The sequence below is a fragment of the Apaloderma vittatum genome, unplaced genomic scaffold (genome assembly GCF_000703405.1).
Source record: "Apaloderma vittatum isolate BGI_N311 unplaced genomic scaffold, ASM70340v1 scaffold26519, whole genome shotgun sequence".
Lineage (NCBI taxonomy): Eukaryota > Metazoa > Chordata > Aves > Trogoniformes > Trogonidae > Apaloderma > Apaloderma vittatum.
In genome coordinates this window covers 1-24,104 of record NW_009733890.1, presented here as the reverse complement: position 1 = coordinate 24,104, position 24,104 = coordinate 1, and the positions used below count along the sequence as shown (strand labels likewise).

General features: G+C 48.2%; 1 protein-coding gene across 1 annotated transcript; it reads left to right on the top strand.

Annotated features, from left to right (window-relative positions):
- Positions 1–4,679: 4,679 nt before the first annotated feature.
- REXO1 (REX1, RNA exonuclease 1 homolog (S. cerevisiae)) lies at positions 4,680–23,650 on the top strand (the record flags this gene model as incomplete). Its single annotated transcript, XM_009876075.1, has 8 exons — positions 4,680–4,722; positions 10,978–12,764; positions 16,027–16,128; positions 18,284–18,485; positions 19,141–19,304; positions 21,194–21,331; positions 22,312–22,435; positions 23,537–23,650. Coding segments are annotated over exons 1-8 (2,674 nt in total), but the record flags the coding sequence as incomplete, so codon positions are not given.
- Between the last annotated feature and the right edge of the window lie 454 nt (positions 23,651–24,104).

Sequence of the window (24,104 nt, the reverse complement as noted above, 5' to 3'; positions counted from 1 at the left end):
AGCCCCTCAGGCGGGGTTGGGGAGCTCTAAATGGGGTGTCGGGGGGCTGCGTGGAGCCCCTCTGAAAAGGGACCTGAGCAAAGCAAAGGAGCTGCCAGGCTTCTCCAATGAGGCTTGGCTATAAAAAAAAATCTGGTGGGCTATTGTTCTCAGTTCTTCAGCAGCTCTTGTCATTTTACTTGTATTATTTTCTGGTCTGCTTGTTTTATTCAGAGAGAAAAGGCTGCATTCTTCTGCCTAGAAGAAAGCCGCTCGCTCTCTTTTTGTTTCTTGTTTTGGTTCAGTGTCCTTGCTAGTGTGTATGGTAATCTAACAACCTAAAGCAAAAGTAGTCAAAATAAGGCACAACTTGTGTATTTTCTGTGCTTGCTTAACTTTGGGTTATTCACAGGTTCAGAAGAGGGTTAATTCTTCGTGTCTCCTGCTTGGCAGGTCAACTTACCACAACTGTGGTTTGGTGTAAAATAAAGGGCTGTCACAGGCAAACAGATACCATATTAGAAAGATAAAAGTTTTTTCCCCTTTCAGCGTTCTTTTGCATTCAAAATCTCGCTAGAACAGCCCTCTGGGTGCTAAAATTACCTTTCAAGGTCCGATTCCTGTTTGTCTTTAAATATCTGCGGAGTGTCGGTTTTGGAACGAGCTTTGCTCATTTTGTTCTGCCACCTGTGACAGATGCTGCTGCCCTTAAATAAAAGCTGGGCCCTGTTTTGATTTTCAAAACCGAGAAGGGAAGGTTGGTCTTCTGTAGAATCGCCCGGTGCAGCTGGAAAGCACGTGCGGCCCCCGGTACTAAAAACTTAGAAGTGTTAATGCGAAAGCAAATGACAGAGAAATTATCCCAGTGTCTTGTTAGGCTTGGATGTGTTCGTAACCCAGGAGGAGCTGGTGTTTTGGGGCGTGAGAGGGATTTCCTTCCTGTATTACGGCTCTTGGAGAAGAACCCGTGTCTTTACACAGCCCTGCTGGAGCCCTTTTCGAAAGTGCCTCATTTCTGCAGGAGCAGAACAGGCTTTTCCAGTTGGTTTTTTCGGCAGTGCTGTGCCTTAGCTTCACCTGAAGGGCTCGGGTTGCTCCTGTTTTCCTCTGTGTGAAGCCCGTCTAGCCTGGAAGGATGTGTTTAAGATTTACACTAGAGGGTGTAGTGGTTTAGCTTGCGACCAGGCAACCATCTTCTTGAAAGCAGGTTCTCAATCCAGCAGGAGTTGCTCCCTGAACCTGCCTGTCTTGTTTTCAGCAGTACACTGGGCTATCTTTGACCCATTTAATCACGTCACTCGATAAATAAGATTGAAAAGCTTTTTTTTTTTCTTTATTTCCCCGCCAGAGCAGATGGGTACCAGCTCCAAGAGCTCCAGTGCAGATCTGTGTTTTCTGGGACAGTGCCTAGAAAAAAGGCCAAACATCTGAAGATTCAGTCTGCTAACGTATCGATTCGTGGCCAGTGTTGACTTTGAAGTTTTTGGATCGCTGTAGGACTGGCAGTAACCCCAAAAAACTCTGGAGCAGGCGTTCCCTAGCCTTGAAGGTCGCTTTTGAAAACCGAGGAGTGGAGCTGGCCTTGCCAGGTCGTGGTGGGAGGAGGCGAGGGGCGCTTGCCAGATGGAGCAGAGAGGAGGCGAAAAGAGGTTTTGATGGGGCAGAGCACTGGTCCCCTTTTCTCCCCCTTAGTTTTGTTGGGTGAGGAGGGAATTGGCGTGATGCGCCCGGTCCGTGGGGCGCGTTTGAACCGAGCTCGGAATTGTGTGATGCTTCACGTGGGGAACCTATTGCAGTGCCTTTACTGCAGGTATCTGCCTGCTTGGTAAAAGTGTGGCTGCCTGGAGGCTTGTGGAAATTCGGGGCCAGCTGAAAGCTGAGGAAGGTGCCGGCTGTAGCCTGCAGCTACGGGGTATTTCCATGGTGGTCTGAGAAATGGGACGTGAGCCCGTGCGGGACTGGGAATGTGGAGATTGCGCATTCTCCTCCTGACTTGGCTGAAGTGCTTTTTCCATCTACGAAATGACTAAACCCCACCTGCTTCAGAGCAGGATGAAAAGATTATTGAATGTGTGTGAAGTGCTTTGAAAGCGTGCTGGGTAAGTAGGAGGGAAGAACTGCCTTCAGTCCTAAAAGCGCCTCTTCAAGAGCTGTAGAGGAGAAAAATAGGTCTCTCTTTAAAGTCTGGGTCCTGAGTATGCTGAAAGACATAAAAGAAGCGTAATACATCTCTTCATAAATATCTTAAGGAAAACAGCTTTTTGGCTTGCTGGGTTTGATAGTAGCTGGCAGGAGATGCTGAAGAGGTGGATGTTTTTTTGAACCCAGAGCAGAAAGCTGTGTCCGCATCTGGAGGTCTCTTTGTCTGCTCTAATCCTGGTGTTAGCGTGAGACGGGGAGAGCGAGGCTTTCAGCACCCGGCCTTGAAATACTTTATTCCAGAGCAGTGGGTACGGGCAGTCGCTCGGCAGTTTCCTGGTACGATCCGAAGCTTGCGGAGCGCTTTTCTCGCTGTGTGGATTTTCTGGGCAAGGTTAGATCTCGATTGCGTCTTTGAAAGGTGACTGGATGGGTTCGTCTGGTACCATCCAGCGACCGAGTTTTTCACCTCTGTGTGATTTACACTCCTGAGCCCACAAGTCGGCTGCTGTAACACTGTTTGGCTCCTGTTTGCTCGGGTCAGGTGTAGAGAAATCCTTGAGCTTATCTCCCCAGCTTTAACTCTCTTGCTCCTGGTGGAAGGTGCTTCCTGTCTCCTTTTTTTCCAAACCCTCAAGCAAAAAGCAGCCGCGTGGGGTGGTTGTGCCTTGTCTATAAAACACCGTTCAAAATGAGACATGGTAAAAACCTGAAGAGCCTCTTGAAATGTTAAAACTTGAATCCTCCTCAGCCCATGTGTCACCAGAGGATCGAGGCCGTTCCCTTCACCGCTCGGGCTCCCCACGCAGCGTGGTGCTCGGGCTGTTCGGTGGGAGCAGCCTCTGCACCCTCTGAGGTTGTCTCTGTATCACTTACATCACAGTGAAGGTTCACGCCGCGTGTGGAAAGGATGAAAAAAAAGTCTTTAACGGATGCGTTTTCCTTCCTGCAGTTGATGTTGTGCAAGTTTGGCTTCTCGTAGGAAAGAGCTTTTGTTCCTGCGTTTGCTGCAGGGGAATCGAATGAGAAATGGAAACTTTGGTATTTCTTCACTGAGAGAGGAGATGGTTCAGGGTTGGGTTGTTCTAGTCCATGAACCGTGTGGGGGGGATATTGCTCAGACCAGACCGCTGCTTTTCTTTTCCCCTCTCCACATTTGTGTTCAGGACAGTAATTACCAGAATGTTGCTGGTGGATGTTACTTTATTTTTTTAACTGAGTTTTGAAATGAAGAATAGAAAACCCACCTGTCAGTGAGGTCAGGACTTGTCTTTTCATGTAAGTCGCTGCGGTGGCTTTCTAGCAGTCAGGGATTTCTTGTCAGTTGACTAAACTGTCAGTTAGGGCAGGTTTCCTGTGGGTGGGCAGGTGCAGCTGCTTGATGCGTAGGGATTTCGGTGTGGGCTGGCAGGGCACTTCTGATTTTTGGTCTTTTTTTGCAAGTGGGAACGTGGCTGCGAGGAGACTTGGCCCCTGACCGCTCATGCGGCTCTTCCTCGCTCTGGTGAGACTTGTGAAAAAGGTGGGAGCAAAGCTTCTCAGTCAAGCCGGAAGGATTTTGAAGGCAGGGCCAGGTCTCAGAATCACACATGGTGGGGGTTGGAAGGGACCTCTGGAGATCAACCCCACCTGCCAGAGCAGGTTGCACAGGGCAGCGTCCAGGTGGGTTTGGAAAGTCTCCAGAGATGGGGACTCCACAACCTCTCTGGGCAGCCTGGGCCACCCTCAAAGTAAGTTCCTCCTGGTGTTTAGCTGGAACTTCCTATGGTCAAGTTTGTGCCCCTTGCCTCTTGTCCTGTCGCTGGAAATAACTGGCCCCGTTCTCCTGACACCTGCTCTTCAAGCATTGGTAAGATCCCTTTGGCCTCCTCTTCTCCAGACTAAAAAGCCCCAAGTCCCTCGGCCTTTCCTCACAAGAGAGATGTTCTGGTCCCCTCCCCAGCAGCTCCCTGTCCCTCTTGAACCGGGGAGCCCAGGACTGGACCCAGCACTCCAGATGTGGCCTCACCAGGGCTGAGCAGAGTGGGAGGATAAGCTGCCCCCACTCTGTGCACCCCAGGATGCCCTTGGCCACAAGGACACATCCTTGGGCATCCTGTTGTCCCGCAGGACTCCCAGTTCTTCTTCCTCAGAGCTGCTTTCCAGCAGGTTGTCTCTGCCCTGCAGCCTCCTTCCCCACTGAGACGGAGCGTGGGCTGCAGGGGTGTTGGGGGTTCTAGGGGGGGCCCCCGGCAGGATGGGGTAGTGGCTCGTTAGGGGTGCAGCTGAGGAGTGGGGAAAGGAAGAGGTTCAAAAAAAGTCCTCCCCAGGTGATGGGAGTAGTGCTGAGAATGAAGAAAACGGCCCCAAACCCCCCGCAGACGTTCAAATTAAACCCCAGTTCGACTTGGGAAGCAGATGAGGGTGAAGGCGGGACTTCAGGTTGGTAAGTCCTGCCCTAATTATCTCTGCAACCCAGAAAGTGCTGTGTCAGCACATGGTCAGCGGTAATTGTGCCACGAGCCTTCGCCGGAGCGTCTTAGCAAGCACCGAGCAGATATTAAAAAAGCCTGGAGTACAGCATGAACAAATATCTGCAATATTTATTAACCACGGGGAGTTCAGGTAATTCTTTGAAGTTTTTTTGACTTGCTGCGGGATGAACTTGAGTTTCTGTGGGGGCTGCAGTACGGGAAGGAGCGGCTACGGGAGAAGCGCCTTCTCCAGGGAGGTTTCCACGTGGTAGCCATTCATTTAACGTGAAACTCCAGTCCTCGGGGTTGCATCTGCCTCTGAAAAATACAGACTATGCAAAAAAACCCCAAACCTACCAAACTCAGCTCTGCTCTGGAGGGTTTAGCCTCGCAAGGATTTTTCCTCTCCATGGCAGATGTAGATTTTTTTGATTGAAGAGAGGATCTGTGCTGAGAATCGAGGAGCGTGTTGGGTTAAAAGTGTCTGCGGAGCTGCAGGTGTCTGAGTCGTAAAGGAACTGCAAACTATTAATTCCAGCTTTTGAGTTAACTGAAGCCAGACAGGTTTTAAAACCAGTTTAGGTTTTGTTTTCAGCCCTTCCTAAGTCACAGCTGAAGTTTTTTAAGTGTAAGCTAGTTTGAAAGTTGCTTTTTGTTAGTTTTGAACTCTGGTTTTCAAAGTGTCCAGTTGTGACTGAGTTGAAATACTGTTGGTTGGTTGTATTTTGTGGTTTGTTTTTTTTTCCTCTAAATGGGAATTCTTTACCTGAAATAGTTAAAAGAAGTAAGACAGGTGTTGAGATGATAACTTATCTTGAGTAAGCCAGAGCAAGGCTGGAAAATTAAGGGACCGGTGGGCGAGAAGTAGTGTTAGTGCTTGTGAAAGTAACTTTCAAGGCAGAGTTAAATGGAGAGAAAAGACAAAAAACTTTTAAGTTGTTTCTTTTTTCCTTCTGCTTCGTCGAAAAGCTCGCTTGCTCTACTAATTCAGTTTTGGGGTAGACCCTTAGCTTTACCTAGCACTTACACAGAAGACATGTAAATGTTTTCTAGTCTGTCATTTTCTCAGAAAACAGAAAAAAAAAAGTCTCTGGTTTTTTTTTTTTTTTTTTCCGAACAGAATTTCAACTTTTCTTGTATTTTGAGGAATAACTTTAAAGCTAGAATGAGAAAGGGAAAGGAAAGATCTCCAAAGAATCCAAACACTGAGTATCCAGATTCATATATAATCGATTTTTAAAACGGTGAGACGCTTTCTAACCTGTGTGGCGACACGCCGTGGGGTCACGGTAGCAACCTGGGGAAAAATCTTGATATTTTAGGTGCCAGCCTTTGCTTTCTGCCAAATCCGCCTGTTCCGTTTCTCACGATCTTTCTTAGGTGATGAGAGAAATGGATGGGTGATGGGATTTCCTCTTAGGAAAACGTGACGTTTGCGGCAGAGCTTGACATGTCTTGATGCTCTTTGCCTCCTGCTGCTGTTTGAGCGCCGGAGCGGGTGGGCCTGTGGCCACAGAGGGTGAAAACGACGGCTCTCGCTGGGGCCAGACCACCTCGCTCTGCCTTGTGCATCCTCACATTGAACTGGTGTGGCCGCGTGGAGCCGGGGCAGGCCCAGCTGTCCTCCAGGGCTGCCGGTGACGATGTCAAGAGGGTGAAGCCACCGTATTTAATGGGCTTGAGGACCTTCTGGATGCCTTTTGTGCTGCGCCAGGGAAAACTTCAAGCAAGAACGGTCAGACCTTGGCACAGGCTGCCCAGGGAGGGGGTGGAGTCCCCACCCCTGGGGGTGTTTCAAGGCCGTTGAGATGTGGGGTTGGGGGAGATGGTTTAGGGGTGAGCTCTGCAGAGTAGGGTCAGTGGTTGGACTTGATGATCCCAAGGGGCTTTTCCAATCTGAATGAGTCTATGATTCTGTGAAAACTGCACAAAGTCACATTTTCTTGGATAAAATGAGGAGGTGTGCGCTCCTTCGCTTTACGTCGCCGGCTGCGCTCCTTTGAGGGATGTGCCCTGACGTCCTCCTGGCCAAGCGAGTCTCCGGCCCAAGCGGGTGGTTCCCCAATAACGCTGCTGGGGACCCGCACGTCCCGCGTTGGAGCTGCTCCCGTGCTGGACTGAACCCCCTCGGGCAGGTCAGTGGCTCCTCGTGTCAAGCTGAGAAAACAGCTTGTGGCTTGGGGGAGGATGATGTCCGGCTGCTCTTGTCCCTCGGCGTGGCCCCGTGCTGGCTGTGACATCTCCGGTGAAGCCCCCGGTGAGCCGGCGCCGCCCGCCGAGCCCGCCTTGGGTTGGCAACATCTGGTGAAACCTTAGGCAGGCTTTGCCACAGCAGGTGTAAAAATACCGCAGTGTGATGGGTGATGGCTCGAACTTTATTTTTGGTGTTGCTAATATAAGACTTTCTTTTCTCGTATTTGCTTCCTTTTTTAACACTAAAGAAACAGCCAAGTTGGTTCTTGGTGGCTTCACATCCCTCTTGTGGAGTGACAGATGTGAGGAGCGGGATGCGTAGGGAGCGGCCATTGGGCTAGACTGGCAGCGATACCTCTCAGACCTTGCTCCCTGATGTTCTTAGACCAGCACAGGGTTATCCACGCTTTCAATGCTTAATTTTAGTTATTAAATTTACCATTTAAAAAGAGAAAGAAGGAGCGGAAAAGCAACTGTTAAGACTAGAGTTGTATTTAAAGTTGAAGAAACATTTTTCTTAGCTCCTCTTACCTGCTCTCCTAACCCATTTACCCTGGGTAATTATTTGAAATGCACTATTTTAAATCTCAATGTTAATTATTTCCAAGTGGTTGGATATTGTTGTTAAATTAATCGTTGGAAATTTACTTTGGGTACTCGCAAATGAGATCTGCGCCGAAACCTGCCGCTTCTTTTGGGCCGTTTAATTCTGAAGGGTAGCAAAACTCAGCCCGCTGGTAAAGCCTTCCTGAAACATTTTGTTCTTGAGAAACCACTGCCTCTTCTGCGAAGCGTTAGATGAAAAGCTTGAAATAATTTTCCAAGGGCGATAACTTTTCTGTAATCACAGAGGCTGTCCGTTTGCCGAGTGCTGGCACTGTAAACACAGGCAGGCTGTTAAGCTAACAGAACTGTTCTGATGACGTTAAAATAAAAATGCCTCTTTATTTATTTATTTTTTTCTTTTTCCAAAGAGGTCTCCCAACAGCTTTCACCTTCGCCGTCTCCCGATGTTGCTGCCCTTTGTTGCCAGCTCCAGGTGACCCAGGAAAACGGGCGACTTCAGCAGCGGCAGGTCTTGAAACGTTCGCTGCCTTTTTCCTCCGCGCTGGTCTCTCTGCAGCTGGAGAGCAAACCCTTCTGCTGCAGGATCTTAATTGCCGTAAATTCCAAAGTTTCTCGGAGGTTTTTGCCTCCTTTTTGTTTAGCAGCAGCCGCTGCTTGGCGACTGTTATATCTGGAAGGAAGGTAGTTGGCGTTCGTGGCCCACACGTGTGCAAGAGCTTCACTTCTCTTCCAAAACCTGCAGCTTCACAACAACCAGTCCCCAGCATCCCTCAGACTTTTCTGTCTTTAAAGCATTCCAAGTGCGTGTTCTGGGAGGGCGCTTAAAAAAACGCTTTATTTTTATTTTTATTTTTATTTTTCTCCTCCAAAATGATTCACTGTCAAATAAGTTTGACCATCAAGCAGGTGACCTCGTACTCCCATTATTCATTTAACATCAGCCTTTGTTTACTGCCTTTGCTTGTTGCACAAACTAGAAGGACCAGTGCACAGCAAGGAGTCGTTAGCTTGTAGAAACTCTGTAATAAAACAGCTCCACCTCGGAATTGAGGCCTCGTTTCCCAGAACCAACATGACTGTAACCAGAGGGGGAAAAAAAAAACCAAAATCAACCTCGTTTTATTTTGGAGGAATCTTGTTTTCCGCTTCTGTGTGCTTTGTGCTGAAATGGTCGATTTAAGTGCGGTTTGCCTGAGTATATTCTCAGGTAGTTCTAGGTTAAATAAATTGGTCGCTGAGACCCTGTGTAAATTATTAATAACTTGTTTCGTTTCGTGTTGATGTTACCTTCGCCTTTTTGTGTCTCAGAAGGACTCTTTCAAACGTCTGAGGTACATTAATTTATTAAAATAGTTGGAAAGAACGTCCCGATTTTTAAAAAAAAAAGCCTGCAAGGAGTTGTCGTCTCAAGTCTCATTATCTCGTGATTCTCAAAGGACAGTTTAGACTCTCGATTTCACATCCATCCAAGAAGAGTCATTTCTCAGCAGAAATCCCGCGGGCATCTTGCACGTCGCACTAGCAAAACCAGGGTAGTTCATCTTGTAATAATCTTACTTTACACCGTGAGCTCGCTCACCTGGAGATGCTTTTCTCTCCCGGGTTCTTAGGAGTAGAGCGAGACGCCTAAAAGGCAGCTGGGTTCAGACAGCATTTTTAATTTCTCTGGCTTTGGGGACTTCCGTGCGTACGGCTCTCCATGTCTATATGTGTGTGTATGAAAATCAAATCCTTTTCTGCTCGTGTTTCTGCCGCATTACCTGCAAATGCATCGCGGCCAAAGGTGACGGCTCTGATTAGTCGCGTGGAGCCCCACTTACACAAGTGTTTTTCGTGGCAAAGGTACCCTTTGATCAGCGGCGCCTGGGTAATCCATCAGGCCTCCTGCACAGCTACAAAAGGGCTCTTTCACGGCAACATCTCAAAGCCCGCTGGCATTCTCGGAGATTATAATGTAGTTTTACCTCTGGTCATTCCCTTAAAAAGAAAATGTGCAAATTAGTTTTATCCTATGGAATTGGGCCCCAGGTCTGTGCTTAGGTTGTCTTCTACCTCCTTGGTATCCCGATATATTTAAAACAGTTTTTTTTCTGCGTGCATGGGATGTCTTTTGTGTGGCTTGTTTTCACGCTCTGTTACTGGGGTTTTTTATCATTTTGCCAAGTCTTTAGATCCAGGCTCTGTGTTCTCATGACATGTATCAGCCCTGATGCTGCTGCTGTTTGCATCGAGGTCTGTTCCTGTTTTTTTTGCCCTTTTTACCTGCATTTCTTGCTGGTTTCTTCTCCTAACTAGGCTCTGGATGCCCGTGTCTGGCGTACGCCGTCTGCCGAGATGCTCCGGTTTCCTACCTTCTCCCTCCCTCTCTCCCCACTCTGTACCGAGCGTCCTAACGGGGAACAGCGGCACAAGTTCTGGAAATGCACTTTAAAAGAGGTGAAGGGGGAGCTAGTTCTAGAAATACAGCACCTTGTTCCTTTTTCCCCACAGTTTTGATCCTCAGCGCAGCTCCGACCGCCCTTTGGAGGACGGTGACGTCGCGCTGCGATTGCCCGGAGTCCCTGCTCAATCAGGAGCTAGTTGGTCTGGAAAAACAACTTGGCAAACGCCAGGGAGTAAAAAAGGGTTTTAGGAAAGCGCTGCATTTTTTTTTTTAACCCAGTCTCTATTCTGTTTTCCTTGGAGCCTCGTTCTGCCAACTGCTGGATGGGTTCTTTTCTTAGCGCCAAAGAGATCTATGTGTTCGTGGATGGATCCTCTCTAAAAAAAATAAAAAAAATCCAAGATAAAACTGGGTCTTGTGAGAATGGTAGAAATGGCTCCTGTAAACACTTCTCATTTCTGCCTGTTACAAGAAATTCTCTTATCCCGCTTAGACCTGAGAGTTTGTTTTCACTTTTTTCCCTGTCTTTTATCTCTCTGCATATCGTTTTGTTCTTCGGGTCGGAAAGCCACTTTTACTACTGTCCTTCCAGCAAAGAACAAAAAGTTCTTCTGCAGCAGCAGCAGCCGGAGACGCTGGAACGTCTGTAACGGTTGTGTTGCCTTTGTTACCTGTCTTTTTTTTCTTGCTAGCAGCACTCAGTTCGTCAGTCCAAGTAAAACTGATTTCCCTGCAGCTGCCGTGAGAAATCCTGAGCTTTGAGGAATATTGGAGGCTTTTGGTGGGCTTTAGGCATTGGCAGCGATCAGTGAGAACCTAATCCACCGTTTTCGTGCGGGAATCCTCTTTCCTCCTTTGGTCGCTTCGTTGAATTAAGCAGATAATTCTGTGCGTACTCAGCTCCTCTTGGTCCTAATACAGTAATTATTCTTTGGTGCCCCGAAGAATATTTAATTTATGGAGCTTTTCCATGAGTAATAAAAGCACTTTGTTAATAGATCTTTAGTCTTTAAGACCCTGTGGTAGTTCGTAAAATCTAGTCTGGCCACACACCAGCCACTGGCCAGAGAACATCGCTGGTGGCTTTTAGTATCAGACATTTATGCTGTGGTGATGAGAGCACAGCTTTCGGTAGTGTCTTTCAGCATTGGATTTTGATGAGGGCAGACCTCAGGAAGACCTTTTTTCAAATTTTACTCCAAAGAGAATTTTACCAAAGTGGCTGGCAGTAAGTTAATATTTTTTTCTCTCTCTCTTTTGCAGAGCGAGGCTATGATCCCTACAATCCGGAGCTTCCGAGGCCCTCGCTGGAGGCGGAGGATGGCGCGCTGGCTGACGTGACAGATGTGACGCCCGGTATTCTGGAGCTGGAGCTGGTCAACAAGGCCATCGAGGCCGTCAAAAACGAAGTCGAGAGAGAGCAGAAAAAGTATGAGGAGCTGCTAGAAACGACAAAGGAGTTGGGTGCTTCAGAGGCCTCCTCACTCATTTCAAATACTCCCGTGTCGGCCGCTGGGACGCAAAATGATTCGTTTACCTCCTTAGAGTACAACCCAGGTAGCTACAATTTTAATAATAACTCGGACTACAACCCCACTCCTCTCGCTGCTGCTGGCCGGTCAAGTAAATACACTTTGGATGCTTCCCGATCTAAAGGCAGCTCCCTGGAATACGTTCCCAAGGCCGTGGTACAGAATAAAAAATACTGTAGCACTGTCACTAACAACAAATATGTGATCGATGACTCTAAGCCTTCGACAGACTTGGAATATGACCCGCTTTCAAATTACTCAGCCAGGCTTTTGAGCAAAGCCACGAGCAAGGAGCCCAAGGGGTCTAAAAGGGGGAGGCTGTGTAGTTACGAGGAATCGTACTCTCCTTCACGGAAGAAGCTCTGTGAGGTACCCGATGAGTATGAAGTGTGTGCCAGGTTCTCTTCCTCTGAAGATGAGGCTGATGTGGAATATAAGCCGATGTCAGTCAGTTCACAGTCGAAAGCTGGTTCTGAAAGCGAGTCGAACGACGGGTTGTCCGGCAAAGAGCAGAGCACCGCACCGGATGGTTTCGCTTCCCAGGATAGCAAAGAAGCGGCAGCGCAATACGGCACGGAAAACCTTCCAAGTTCACAGAAAAACCTTGCCAAAAACTTATCAGACAAGAATGCAAAAGCGGTGAAATTGTGTTCTGGTAAGAGCGACCAGGAAATAGAAAATAAAAACAAGGACTCGAAAGACAAAACAAAAAGGAAGAAATCAGATGTTAGTAAAACATCTGGCCTCGGTGACCTTGGTAAGAAGGAGAAAAGTAAAAATGCAGAAAAAGACAAAGTGCTCAAGAGAGATGAAAAATTAAAAACCAAGAGTGAAGAGAAAAACTGCAAAGATAAAAGTGTCAAAGTGAAAACCGATGGGCATTTAAAGAAACCTGAAAAACACAAATCAGAAAAAGTGGATGGGCTTAAGAAAGAAAAATCCAAGTCCGGCAGCAGCAGTAGTTCAGGGAAAAGCAAGAGTGAGGGTGTTGTCAAAGGCTCTAGCGCAGAGAAGCTGGGGAGCAGCAAGAAAGACTCCAAGCTGAAAGCAGCTGATGTGAAAAATGGTAAGGAAAGCTCTGGTCGCAAAAGCAAAGAGAAAGGGACTAAGACTCCAGCGCTGGAGCGAAAGAAAGAGAAGGTCAGTCCTACAGGGAAAGGAGACCCCAAGAAGGGTCGGAGGCAGCAGGGCTTGAGTCACGTTGACCTGTTTGGCGACGAGAGCGGCGATGACGATGACAAAGGCCGGCCCTTACCCACCACGTTAGTTGATGTGAGCTCGGATTCGGATGGTGACGACCGCGTTTCAGACTCTGAGAGTGAAAACGAAGGGACAAAGAAAGCGAAGCGCTCTAAATTGTCAAAGTCGCCGTCGTCTTCCTCAACGTCTGACGACATTGATTATTCCATCCTTGAGAAAGACTTGGACTTCGAGTCAGATCCGATGGAAGAGTGTCTCAGGATTTTTAACGAATCTACGGACGTGAAAACGGAAGACAAGGGAAGGCTGGGGAAACAGGTAATGCTGCTTTGGGCGGGTTGGTTCTCTCCCCTCTAAACGTGAAAGGATCCTGGTTTAGTTTAGCGGGGTTGCTTATTTCAAGTAGCTGAAGAGGGCTACGGAGGGAGACTCCATATGTTGGAAGAATCTCATCCTTGTCATGCTTGGAAGAGTTGGCACCTGACTTTACCTGCTGGGTTGAAAGCTGCTGGGAAATGTAAGGATCCATTTACCTTTTGTGTGGAATCAGGATTTTATCTGTTACTTCTGGCTCCTTCTGGACCAAGAACCACGGTGGCCAGGATGGCCGGGAGGAAAGGCTTCAGAGAGTACGTCGCGGGTGTTTCAGAGCTGATCCAAGCTTGCTCATCTGGGCCGTGCCTTCTCGTCGCAGCACGGCTTAAGGAACATAGCGGTGGGTAGAAGCAGGATGGGGTAAATAAGTCGATGTCGTTGGCAGTGGACACTTTGGAGACTCCCAGAATTACTGCTTCTAGTTTTCAGTGCATGCTGCAGGTATTTTGTGAGGATCCCTGGATACCATGTAGGTGGCGCAAATAAGAAACTGAGGTGAAAAATTCTTCAAAAGGCACAAGGGGTTCAGAATAAGGAGGTAAAAAGAGTATTTACATAAAAAGGCTTCTCCTGGTGACTGTGAGGTGGTCACTGGAGGATGGAAGACCCTTGTTTTCAAAGATGAAACCAAGTGTAAAAGGTTAGAGAGCAGCTACTGGCAGAGATCCTCTAACAGCATCTGAGGCAGGGAAGTAGGAGCAAGCAAAACTCATCCTTCATCTTCTGACACCCGTGTTCGACCAGGCAGCGAGAGCAAACCCTCGATCCCCAGAGCGGCTGCCTGCGCGTGGACGACGTTGTTTGACTTTGCTGTCAAAGCTGGCGCTCCCGGGTTTTCCGCTTGGGCTGATTTTGCTTGCCTGCAGAGTGGATGTTCAGGGAATTGGATTGGAAAGAGAGGGTTTTTTTTTTAAAAAAAAAAGGTGACAAATTTGGCAACGTTGAGAAAACCTCCCAAGCTTGTATCTTGTGTAACCCAGCTAGCCCCTCTGACTGCAGCTCCGGCCAGGGGCAGTCAGCTCGGTTACCTCAGCGGCTTTAGAAGCCAAGGGGACGAAATCGGGTGCTCGCTGTGCTGGGGGAAAGGAGGCACCAGAGGACAAGTGTGTCTGATCACTGAGTGCCTTCAGGAAGGTAGTGGCGATACTGGGAGGCCATCAGACCTTCCAGTGCATCCCAGTTTAGACCCCGTCAAACACAGCAAGACTCCCTTGGAGATTCCTGAGCTGAAGGGAGGGCAGGGCGAGTGCAGCAAGAAGGGTGCGACTGCGTGGTTGGAAAGGAGATTTCTTCTCCCGGTACGGTTGCTGGTGGACTTTTATTCTAAAAACGGCGTCAGGTTTTCAGGCTTTTGTTAGTTGGGTGGGTGAAGTGGCCATGAACAAAATTCTTCCATTCATGGCCATCTGTATGCGGAGGACAAAGTGAGCCGGGATCTGCAGCGTGGGGAAGAATCCTCATTTTCTGAAAAGAATAGCTGGGCTATTAAAGCCTTTTTGCTGAACTCTCTGTTGCAATAATGTCCCTCATCTGTTCAGGGAGGAGTCCGTGTTGCTGACAAGTAAAGACCTTTTTTACGCTCTTATGAAATGCGTTGATAGAAGAAACTGTTTAAAGCAGCTCAGCGTAATGATTTTCTGCTAAACTCTTCAGCATTACTTGATTTTGCTTGTATAAAATTCAGCTGCTTGCACTTTGGTTTTAGTATCGTTCCCAGCTAGGAAAGAGCACTTCAGTTTTGCCTTCCTTTCTCCAAATTGCTCGGCTGAAGCGACAGCGGTTTAAGGGAAATCCTCATCCATTTGGAGCTTTGCTTTCCAAATTCAGGGGGATTTGGAAAGGGCTGAATTCGCAAAGTGCTGAACCAGGGGCTGCCACTCTGCAAACAGTTAATTCCGGTGCAGGGCAGCAACGTTCAGCAGCCACGTGTGTTTCCTTTGCACGTTCTTTACCTTCTATCTCTGCACTGAAATTTGATTTCTCCCCCTTTTTGGAAAGGGAGGAGCAAGCGTTGCAGCACGGGTGGTTCTTCTTTGAGAACCGGGTGTTTGTAAGTAGGTACCTGCTTCCCTGCTGCATTCCCAGCGTGTTGGATTGGTCCTGGGGAGTTGGTTTTTTTATTTGTTTATGGAATAATTTTAGAGATGCAGCCTGTATTGTTTGGGCTCCGTAACGTGCTAGTCCGGAGGGAAGGTATATATGGGCAGCGCGGTGCTTTTTCCGCCAGGAAGGATGGCTTTGTGAGAGAGTTTATTAGGGATGTAACTGAATTAACAGACTTAACCGAGTTCCTAGAGAGCGAAGTGATTCAGTGTGAAGCGCTCATCCAGAATGCCCTCGTGGTGATGAGCACGAGCGGAGTCTGAGCTCATCCCCAAATCCAGCCTCCAGCTCTGTCGCTGCATTTCTTAGGAGATCGTCAGGCTCGTCTCTACCCAGAGCTTTGCCAAGGGTTATGCTTGAAAAATGAAAGCGAGATTGACTGGAGAGCAGCTAGAGTTTTGAAAAATAAACTTGTGAAGTGTGTTTTGTAGAAATAAGCAGCCAAGCAAAATGCAAAGAAGGTTTGAAAGTGGTTTCGCCGCCGGGGGAAGCGAGGCTGAGATGTCAGCTCAGAAGCAGCTTTACCTGGAGAGCTGCTGTTCCTTCCTCCAGGGTTTCTAGCCGGACGAGTGTGGCACCCGGGGGGTTGTCACCGCAGTCTTTCTGCAGGCACGGCTGTGGATGAATCTGCAGAGAAAAGATTGCCCGAAATGCGGAGCGGGGCCGCCGTGGCCTGGTGGCGAGCGGTGTTTGCAGGACCCGCTCCGGCAGCACATGACGCGAGGGCAGAAATGAGTCAGCTCCCAAGTTCTTACCAAAAAAACCACCCGACCAGTCCCCAAAGCCCCTGGATTTTAAGTGCTGTGGCAGGTGAGGGGTGCAAAGGGTGTCCAAGTCTCTCGTGGCGGGTGGGGGCTGTCCTGAATCGTGCTGATCCCTGGGGGCAGCCGTGATGTTGCTGTTCCTTGGCGTCGTCAGTGGCTCCTGGGTTCCAAAAAAGGTTTTTTTTACAAGTTCAGCAGCTGCCCACATGCTCTTCTCGCCTGCCACCTGCAAGGACTTTCTGGTAACCCAAAAAGGCTACTTTTTTCCTGAGATCTCCTCACTGAGAGGGATCTTCGAGTCTGTTCGATTTTGGAAGCTTGTTCTTTTTGTTTTCCAGCTATCCAAAGAGGAAGGAAGTGAAGAAAAGGCAGAAGATAATTTAACTACCTTGTTTCCTGGCCAAAAAAGAAGGATCTCTCATCTTGTCAAGCAAGGAAATGTAAGTGGAGCTTTTAGAACCAAAAGTTTAGATTCGTAACCGTGAGGATTTTCTGTCATGGCGCTGAAAAATGATGCAGCCCCAGGTTTGGGCTCGTTTGCAGCGGAATCGATCTGCAACAGTTTTTCCCCCCGTTTCGAGTGTCTGAAGAACATCTGTCAGGCATCTGTTACAAATGGCAGCAAAACTCTGATAAACTTCCATAAAACCAAGGGTGAGCAGTGGAAGAGGAAATGGATTCTGCACCTTGTAGCTCATTTGGGATTGATCGAGCTGTTCATTTTTCTGCAGTTTAGCTTCAGTCGCTGCAGATAAAAATTAGCTGGACACAAGGTCAGTCTGTGTCTGAGGGCAATTCTCTTCTGTCTTGACCTAAAAGACAGCTGTAGGAATTTTGTCAGGTGTTTGTGTTTAAAACCATTGCGTTGTATCCTCTGAATCAGCCAAGATATCAGCAGTTTCATGGTTCTGAAAAGATTTTAAGTACAGAGAATAATTAGAAAAAAGGCAAGGAAGACATTCCGATCTTTTTGCTTCTTTCTCCCTGGGATTTTAATTCATGTTTTCTCTGAGGTTTTAATGTGTTTCCCTCCAGGTGCTGAGCACAGATTAGTCAGTTTTATGTTCCAGCAGGATGAAAGTGGAGGCTTAAGCACTGATTTGAGCTGGGTAGACCAAATTAATTGTTCTTCCTTTCCTCTCTGCCTAAGAAAGGTTTCTTTTGCTTTTAATAATTCGAAGCCCTGAGGTCAATACAATGTGTTTTATTTAACTACATATCAAAACCTGTGAACTGGCTGAAGATAAGGGCCCTTTCTTCCCAAGTGAAGTGATAAAAGGCTGAAGCAAATGGGTTGGAAATTCGTTAGCTCAAATATTTGTCGCAAACGGTGTGCGCAGACCTTTCGATGCGTTTCCGTAACGTGACGGCTGATCCCGAATCGCTTGCTGAAGGTGGGAGCCCCGGCACCGTCCCTGCGTGGGCAAACGGAGCCGATCTGCCGCGCTCGGCCGCAGCTGCCGTGAGCACGCGCCGCGACGTGCCTTCCCCGCGGCGTCTCGGCTCTGCCAAATCCTGTTCAGGAGGCGCCGTGAGACCTGAGCTGCTGCTTTTACGTGCGGGCTTGAGGCTCACGCTTTGCCCTGTGCCCTCCAAGTCGAATATTCCATCGGTCTCGCTTTAACTCAAGGAACTGAGCAAACAGAAGGGGAGGGAGCCGAGTTCTAGTGTAGATGCCAGGAGAAATGGTGGGGCAAAGGAATTGAAGGTGAGGCAGAAAATGAGTGTCCTGTCCTGCTCGGAAGTCTGTAATTATAATTTAATGGCCGACAGTGCGCGGTTTGGTATCCAGAAGCTGGTGGTGGCATCAGAGACCAGGAATGCAGGAGGTGCCAGCTTGCCTCCAATTTGAGGTCTCGGAAACGCCGTGTTACACCTGAGCTGCGTGAGCGCGCCCCTCTCTGAAGAAGTTGGGGAGGGAAAGGCTGCTTCTCAGATTTCAAAGGTTATTAAGTAGCACGGAGAAGTTTTTACTACTGCTCCTTCTCCTGAACTTCTGCGAGAAAACTTCTCTCCTTGCTGACACCATTTCTGGCACCTTTCCTGCAACCTAAATTTGGACATCAAAGGAAACGCGCGTGCAACTTGTTTGTGCTGGTAACGGCGGAGGCAGTGAAACGCCTCCAGAAGTAGGCAGGGGCAGAACCTGTTTAAAATTCAGAGCTGGGTTTATGTAATACTCTAATCCCATAAACGCGTATACGTGAGACTTCTGAGGAGTTGCAGGAGCTAGAGACCTGAAGCTGAAGAAGCACGCAGCTAGATGGAGTTTTCTAGTGCAAGACTGTGGAGTTGAGAGTGTTGAGGGAGCCCAGAAGTGGGTCAGGCAGGGTGCTGGGGAGCGTCATGCCATTAACCGAGCTGTTCCAATCCCACCTGCCAATTTAGGAACGCGCCAGAGTGCTGGGAAGCCTCGTCACAGGGCGGCTCATTACTCTCGTGTTTTTTGGTGGGTGGCACTAAATGTTTTATTCTGGATCTCCTCTGAAAACCCTGCGCTTGCAAATAAGAGGAAAAGACTTTGGGTGAATGGAGCCAGAGGGTGGGGATGGAGCGGGCGGGCGCTCTGGCTCTAAAACCTGTTTGTCTGTGCAGGCGGAGGTCCCGAGCAAGCCCGTAATCCGGCCGTACCGTCCCCCCACCGCGCAGGAGGTCTGTTACCAGAGGATCCAGCTGGCTCAGCAGCAGGCGGCACAGCTGGCTGTGGCCGTTCAAAAGGCCTCTCTTTCTTTGCCAGGAGAAAAGAAGAGGATTGCTCACGTGCCAAATGTAGCCCTTTCCGCAGCAGCCAAGCAAAGTAAGGCAGCAGCGTTATTTGTGACTCGCCCCGTTAAGACACTGCCTTGAGTTTAAATTCCTCCCGAGCAGACGGGAAACTGTCGGGAGGTGCGTAGTGTTGGCCGTGACTTGAGTCTTTGCCGACGGTGACCGGTGGAAGGTCTTTCCCCTGACAAATTCCACCCTATTCTGCAAAGCAACAGCCAGCGTACAGCCCTGTTCCCCTCGCCGTCTCACCCAGCCTCCCTTGCTCCAGCCTGTTCTTTTTCTATTTCTGCCTTGGCCCGTGTTTGCTCCCTCGTTGGCTCTTCCCTTTAAGCCTTCGGAGGTGACACGGGCAGGAGGGATGTACTAATTAACGCTTGTTTCTAGTTGGAAGGACTCAGAGCTGACGTGACGGGCAGTTAGTGCTTTGGAGCTGACAGGGTTACCTCTTTAAACTCTGCTGACTCAGTTGCCCCAAAACAAACAGAAATGAGGCACGTTTCCTGGCAGAAGGCTCCTTCGTCCTTGCCTGGAAGGTGGGAAAATTACCCAATTTGTATCTCTTTGGAGGCTCCCGTTTGAAAAAAAAATCACAGCTCGCAGCGTGGGCCTTCTAGAGGAAGTTCATTCTGGCAACTTGGAGCCCAGTGGTAGGATTTCTACCTAAATTTGTTTTCTGTTCCATGCAGGCCTCGGGAGTAGCAAGACGACTGTCGCTGGCAGGAGCGTCGCACCTTCCAATGACTCTGAAGCACCCACCCCTTCTCTGAAGGCTTGCACCTTAGCTGGGATGGCTTCAAAGACCACCAGCACCATCGTGCCGAAAAGGATAGCGCACGTTCCCTCCTTACAGGTAGGAGGAATTTGAAATCTTCCTGGCCGTTGCCCTTCGAGGGCGGTACGTTTAACCGCGCCGCTCCGAACTCGCCGCTCTCCGACGAGCGGCGTTTGGATTCGGTTGATTAAAAGGGTTTGTTTCTTCCTGTGGTTTTCCTCGAGAGCATCGTATAAAGAACTAAACACGTGAGGGGTAGGAGCTTAAAAAGACAGAGCTACTTAAGTGCTGCTCTGATCTCTTTGAATATTGATCACTCCTCTTCGGTTTGAGTCTTCGGTTGTGCTCTCTGGCCGGGTGTGGAGCTCTTTGTGTCGGGAACTTGGAGCCTCTCGTGTTCGAAAGGCATTGGCTGGATTAACGACCTTCCTGGGCTTTGTGGGTTGTGCTGAGGAAGGTGGTTATGAATAATGTCCCTCAGTGACCTATATAGTTAAAATGGGACCAGTTCAACTTCACGCTGCTGTTAATATTTGGGAGGAAAGCACTCTCTTATTTTATTTTTTTCCTCCATCCCCTTTTTTTTCTTTTCTTTTTTTTTGCCCTGCCTGGCCCTTGGGTACTTTTGCAATGAGTTCCTTAGCAAAGAAGTCCCTCCTTTCCCTGGGAGCACTGGGCAACGTGTTACTCGGATAATTCAGAATAGAGTTAGCTCCTCCTGCAGCAGCATGTGGATGGCAGAAGAAGCTGTTTGCTGGAGTGGATGACAAGGAACGTGGAGAGTGCCAGATTCAGGATAGATTTATTGGTGATCTCTTGGGTGAAGACACGTCGTAACCTACTCTGATTATTTCTGTAGGAGTGAAAAGTCGTGGGTTTTTTCCCTTCCCCACCCAAAAAGCCACCGTAGCAATATCGAAGCTGATTAAAAATAAAAGAAACAGCTGAAAGGATAAAATATTTTAGCAGTTTTATGGAGGTGCATACTAGAGGCTGAGAAAAAAAATACAGATGTCATGAAAAGGACCAAATTCCCTTGAAGAAGGCATCAAAGGGGAAGTCTCAGGAGGGAAGTGAGCACCCTTGCCGTGGAGATAAGAGCAGCTGCTCCCCTTTGAACGTGCTCGTATCTTCTGTGGAGCTATTTTCATTACAGATTGCAGCAGATGGTTTGGTTTCTGGATAGCTCTTGAGTGGGGAGGAGAAAGACCGACAAAACAGGCGAGTGCTTTAGAGGCAAACATAGTTCCTTCTCCGCGAAAGAAGCAAATTGTGAGATTTGGAGGAGAAACTGGTGGTGAATGGAAAACTGCAGTGGCATGTTGTAGCTTGGGCCAATGTGTGGTTTTTACGCTTGAGGAACGTGCCATTCAGTTAAAAGCAGAAATCCTTTCAGGAGCATCATGACTGGCATTAAAAAAAAAAAAAAGGGAAGAAAAAGCCCAATGCAGTGAAGTTACGGGTTTTCCACAGAAAGTGTGATGATTTAGCTGCCTGGCAGGAGTGGGAATCCCTCCTGACAGGCAGAGTACTCAAAAACCCCCCATGTCTGTCTTCATGTCTTCAGTTCAAATGCTTGGTACCATCCGAACCTTGAATCTTTCCATGTAAATGTCGTCGTTTTCATGGTCTGGAATGCTTGTGTGTGTAAAGGTAATTTTGTGACTAATGCCACCGGGAGGCCTTGCCTGCTGGCTGAGTTGCATAATGAGACGTGGTTGAGGTGTCATGTTTTTTGTGGGTTTGTTTTTTTTTTTTTGAAGTAGTTCAAATACTGGAGGTGGCACAAAAGCTTCAAGTGGTGTTTTTAGTACCAAAAGTGATGCGTGTTATGTTTAGCTTTGGGCAAGTTTTCAGAAAGGAAGTCCTGACGCTATTAATAACGTAACAGGAAATGTGTCTCCGAGCAGTGTACTCCTCCAACCCTGAAAAGCCTCTTTCTCTCTCCCTCTCTGTCTCACCTCTAGAGCGCCAGCTTACAGAGGCCTGTTATTCCCACAGAATTTGGTGCTAAAGTCCCAACAAACATTCGTCAAAGATATCTCAATCTCTTCATCGATGAGTGCCTGAAATTCTGCTCCTCCTCCCAGGAAGCGTTTGACAAGGTCGGTACCGATGGCTGCTCCTTAGCAATAAAACCCGCAGCAGAGAATAACGTCCTCTGCCTTGGCTAAAATGGCAGCAAACCCAGAAAACTCTCACAACCACGTACAATTCTGTAGAGGAAACTGGCGTGAAATAATTCCCGACTGGACACCAGGAAATGTAATTCCAGCGGGGAGAACCAGTTTTCATTTGGGGAGTGTGCACGATCTTTTTAATAACCCCAGAAGAGGGACGTAGGGGAATGTGTGTGATGGTCAAGCTGGGCAAAAAGGCTTTTTGCTCATGTACAGCAGCAACCACCTCCTGGGATGTAAGTGTCCAGCAGAGGTAAGTGTTTGAGGGGGATGTAATTGGTGAAACTCGCTGCGGATGACCTGCGAGGCTTTTAAGGAACCTCTGAGCGGTAGGGAGTCATACAGTAGGAGTTCCAAAAGCAAAATTGAGAAACTAATGTGTTTTTATCGGAAAGCTTTGGCCATTAACGTTAGTTGGGTGAATGTAGGACGTTGTGTGCTGTGTTTTGTAACAAAGCAGATGCCACGAGGTTTTTTATTGTGGGATTTCACCTTCACAGCTCCCTAGGGGTGATGTTCCCAGTGCATCCCAAGAGTGACCGTTTGCCAAACTTCCTTCTCTTGCCAGTTAAGATCTTGCACTGCCGCTGAAGTGAGGAAGAGAGCCTTTCCCAGGCAGTTCTAGAACTGTTTTGTTAATCTGTCGGGGAAGGTTTCACATGAAAATGCTTCTTCCAGCACTTTGTTTAAAATACAGCTTATATTTTTTATCTCTTACTTACCTAAGCAGACCCCAGAAGCAGCGTGTATTTGTGCCGTGTTCCACTTTATCACTCCGTTCCTTGACAGGCAATTTAATTCAATTTTTTTTTTTTTTTGGCTCTTAAAACACAGGATCCTTTTTTTTTTTCTCCAAAAGCGGTAGTGGAAAGAGAGCATGTGGTAATGAATTGCCTTGTTTGCAGGCTCTGTCAGAAGAGAAGGTGGCTTATGAACGTAGCACCAGTCGCAACATCTACCTGAACGTGGCAGTGAACACCTTAAAGAAGCTCCGAAGCCTAGTGCCCAATTCCCCGACCAGTACGAACAGTACGTACCACGTTTGTGGTTTTAATAATCGGAGCCCTGCTTGGATTAGAAGCCACAGAAAGAAACTTGTTGAAAGACAGCCCCATTTCTCAGAAGCATTATGCTGAAAGGCAAACAACTCCAGTTAGCTTTTTATAGCCTGGCAAGCTTTAATGGGCCTTCAAGAGGCAAGTCCTGCAATGCTTTGTTGGCTGTCTGAACCTAAATGGAGATAATGCCACATGGATTTTTTTTTAGCACAGGTTCTTTAAAATGAAAAGCCCCGCTAATGGAGTAACTTTCACATGATGCCTTCAAAGTGATAGACTCGTCCATCACCGCAGAAATCTGTTACACACATTAAGCTTCAAGAGAGAAACGAAGAGGGTTAAGACATTTCATTATTGGCTCTCGAGAGGGTACATTAAACAATCAATTTGTGCTGTTCTTGTGAATTTTTTTTTTTTCCCCCCGGTCTCTTCCCTTTTCTCCCCTCTGTCTTCATTACCTTCGTGGCCATTAGTCAGAGCGGCTGAACTGGGGAGGCTGGCCTTTAGGAGAGGGCTGCCAGTTAATGATTAGTAAAAAGCACCTGTGTGCCATTATCCGACGCGCCGAGCGTTGTTCTAGAGCTCTGAAGCGCCTTTCTAAAAGAAGTTGAAAGATTCGGCGTGGGAGCAGGGTCCGCAGGGACCGAACAACAAAGGCGCTCGCTGTGGGTGGGTGATGCCACCGCGCAGCACGTGAGTCAGGTCGAGGCACTTCGGCGCAGAGTCCTCTCCTGCTTTTGGTCAGTAGGAGACCAAGCAGGTCAGTAGCAGAGCAAGCAGGTAGAGGTACCGGAGTTTCCAGAGGAACTGCAAAAATGGCCTTGCTGCCCTTAAAAATAAAGTTGCCTTGAGCTGGAAGTGCAAACAGAAAGTTTCCGGTAGTGCTGGAAGGAAAATGCTTAGGCTGCCAGCTTACACGTGCCAATTTCTGGAGCAGAGCAAGAACTCAGGAGGATAAGTGCAGGCTTCCTTTTGCTGCTGTGTAGTGCCCCAAAGCCTGGGACTGGAATCGCGTGCTCGGCTGGGTACCTCACCTCTGTCCTGTTTTGCTTCTTCCCTCTTCTCACTGCAGAGACAAACAACAAGAAAGTGGTGTCCCACGAAGCTGTGCTGGGAGGGAAGCTTGCTGCTAAGACAAGCTTTACGCTAAACCGGTCAGGGAGCTTGAGAGCAGAGGATTTGACAGGTAAGATCTCACTCCTGTGAGGCTGGAACCTGTAAGTTGCAGCTGGAGATGTAACACATCTGGGGAGAGCAGGATCTGACTGATGCGTGAATTCATAGAATCATAGAACAGTTTTGGTTGGAAAGGACCTTCAAGATCATCGAGTCCAGCCTTTGTCCCAGCCCTTTCAACACCACTGAACTGTGTCCCTCAGCACAACATCCACCTCTTTCTTAAACCCCTCCAGGGATGGCAAGTCAACCTCCTTGCTGGGCAGCCTGTTCCAGTGCCCGACAACTCTTTCAGTAAAGAAATTCTTCCTCATATCCAACCTGAACCTCTTCTGGTGCAACTTAAGGTTGTGCCAGGTTGTGGAATCTCCTCTGGAGACTTTCCAACCCACCTGGACGCGTTCCTGTTAGTTAGAACATAGGAGGTTCCACTTCAACATGAGGAGAAACGTGTTGGCTGTGCG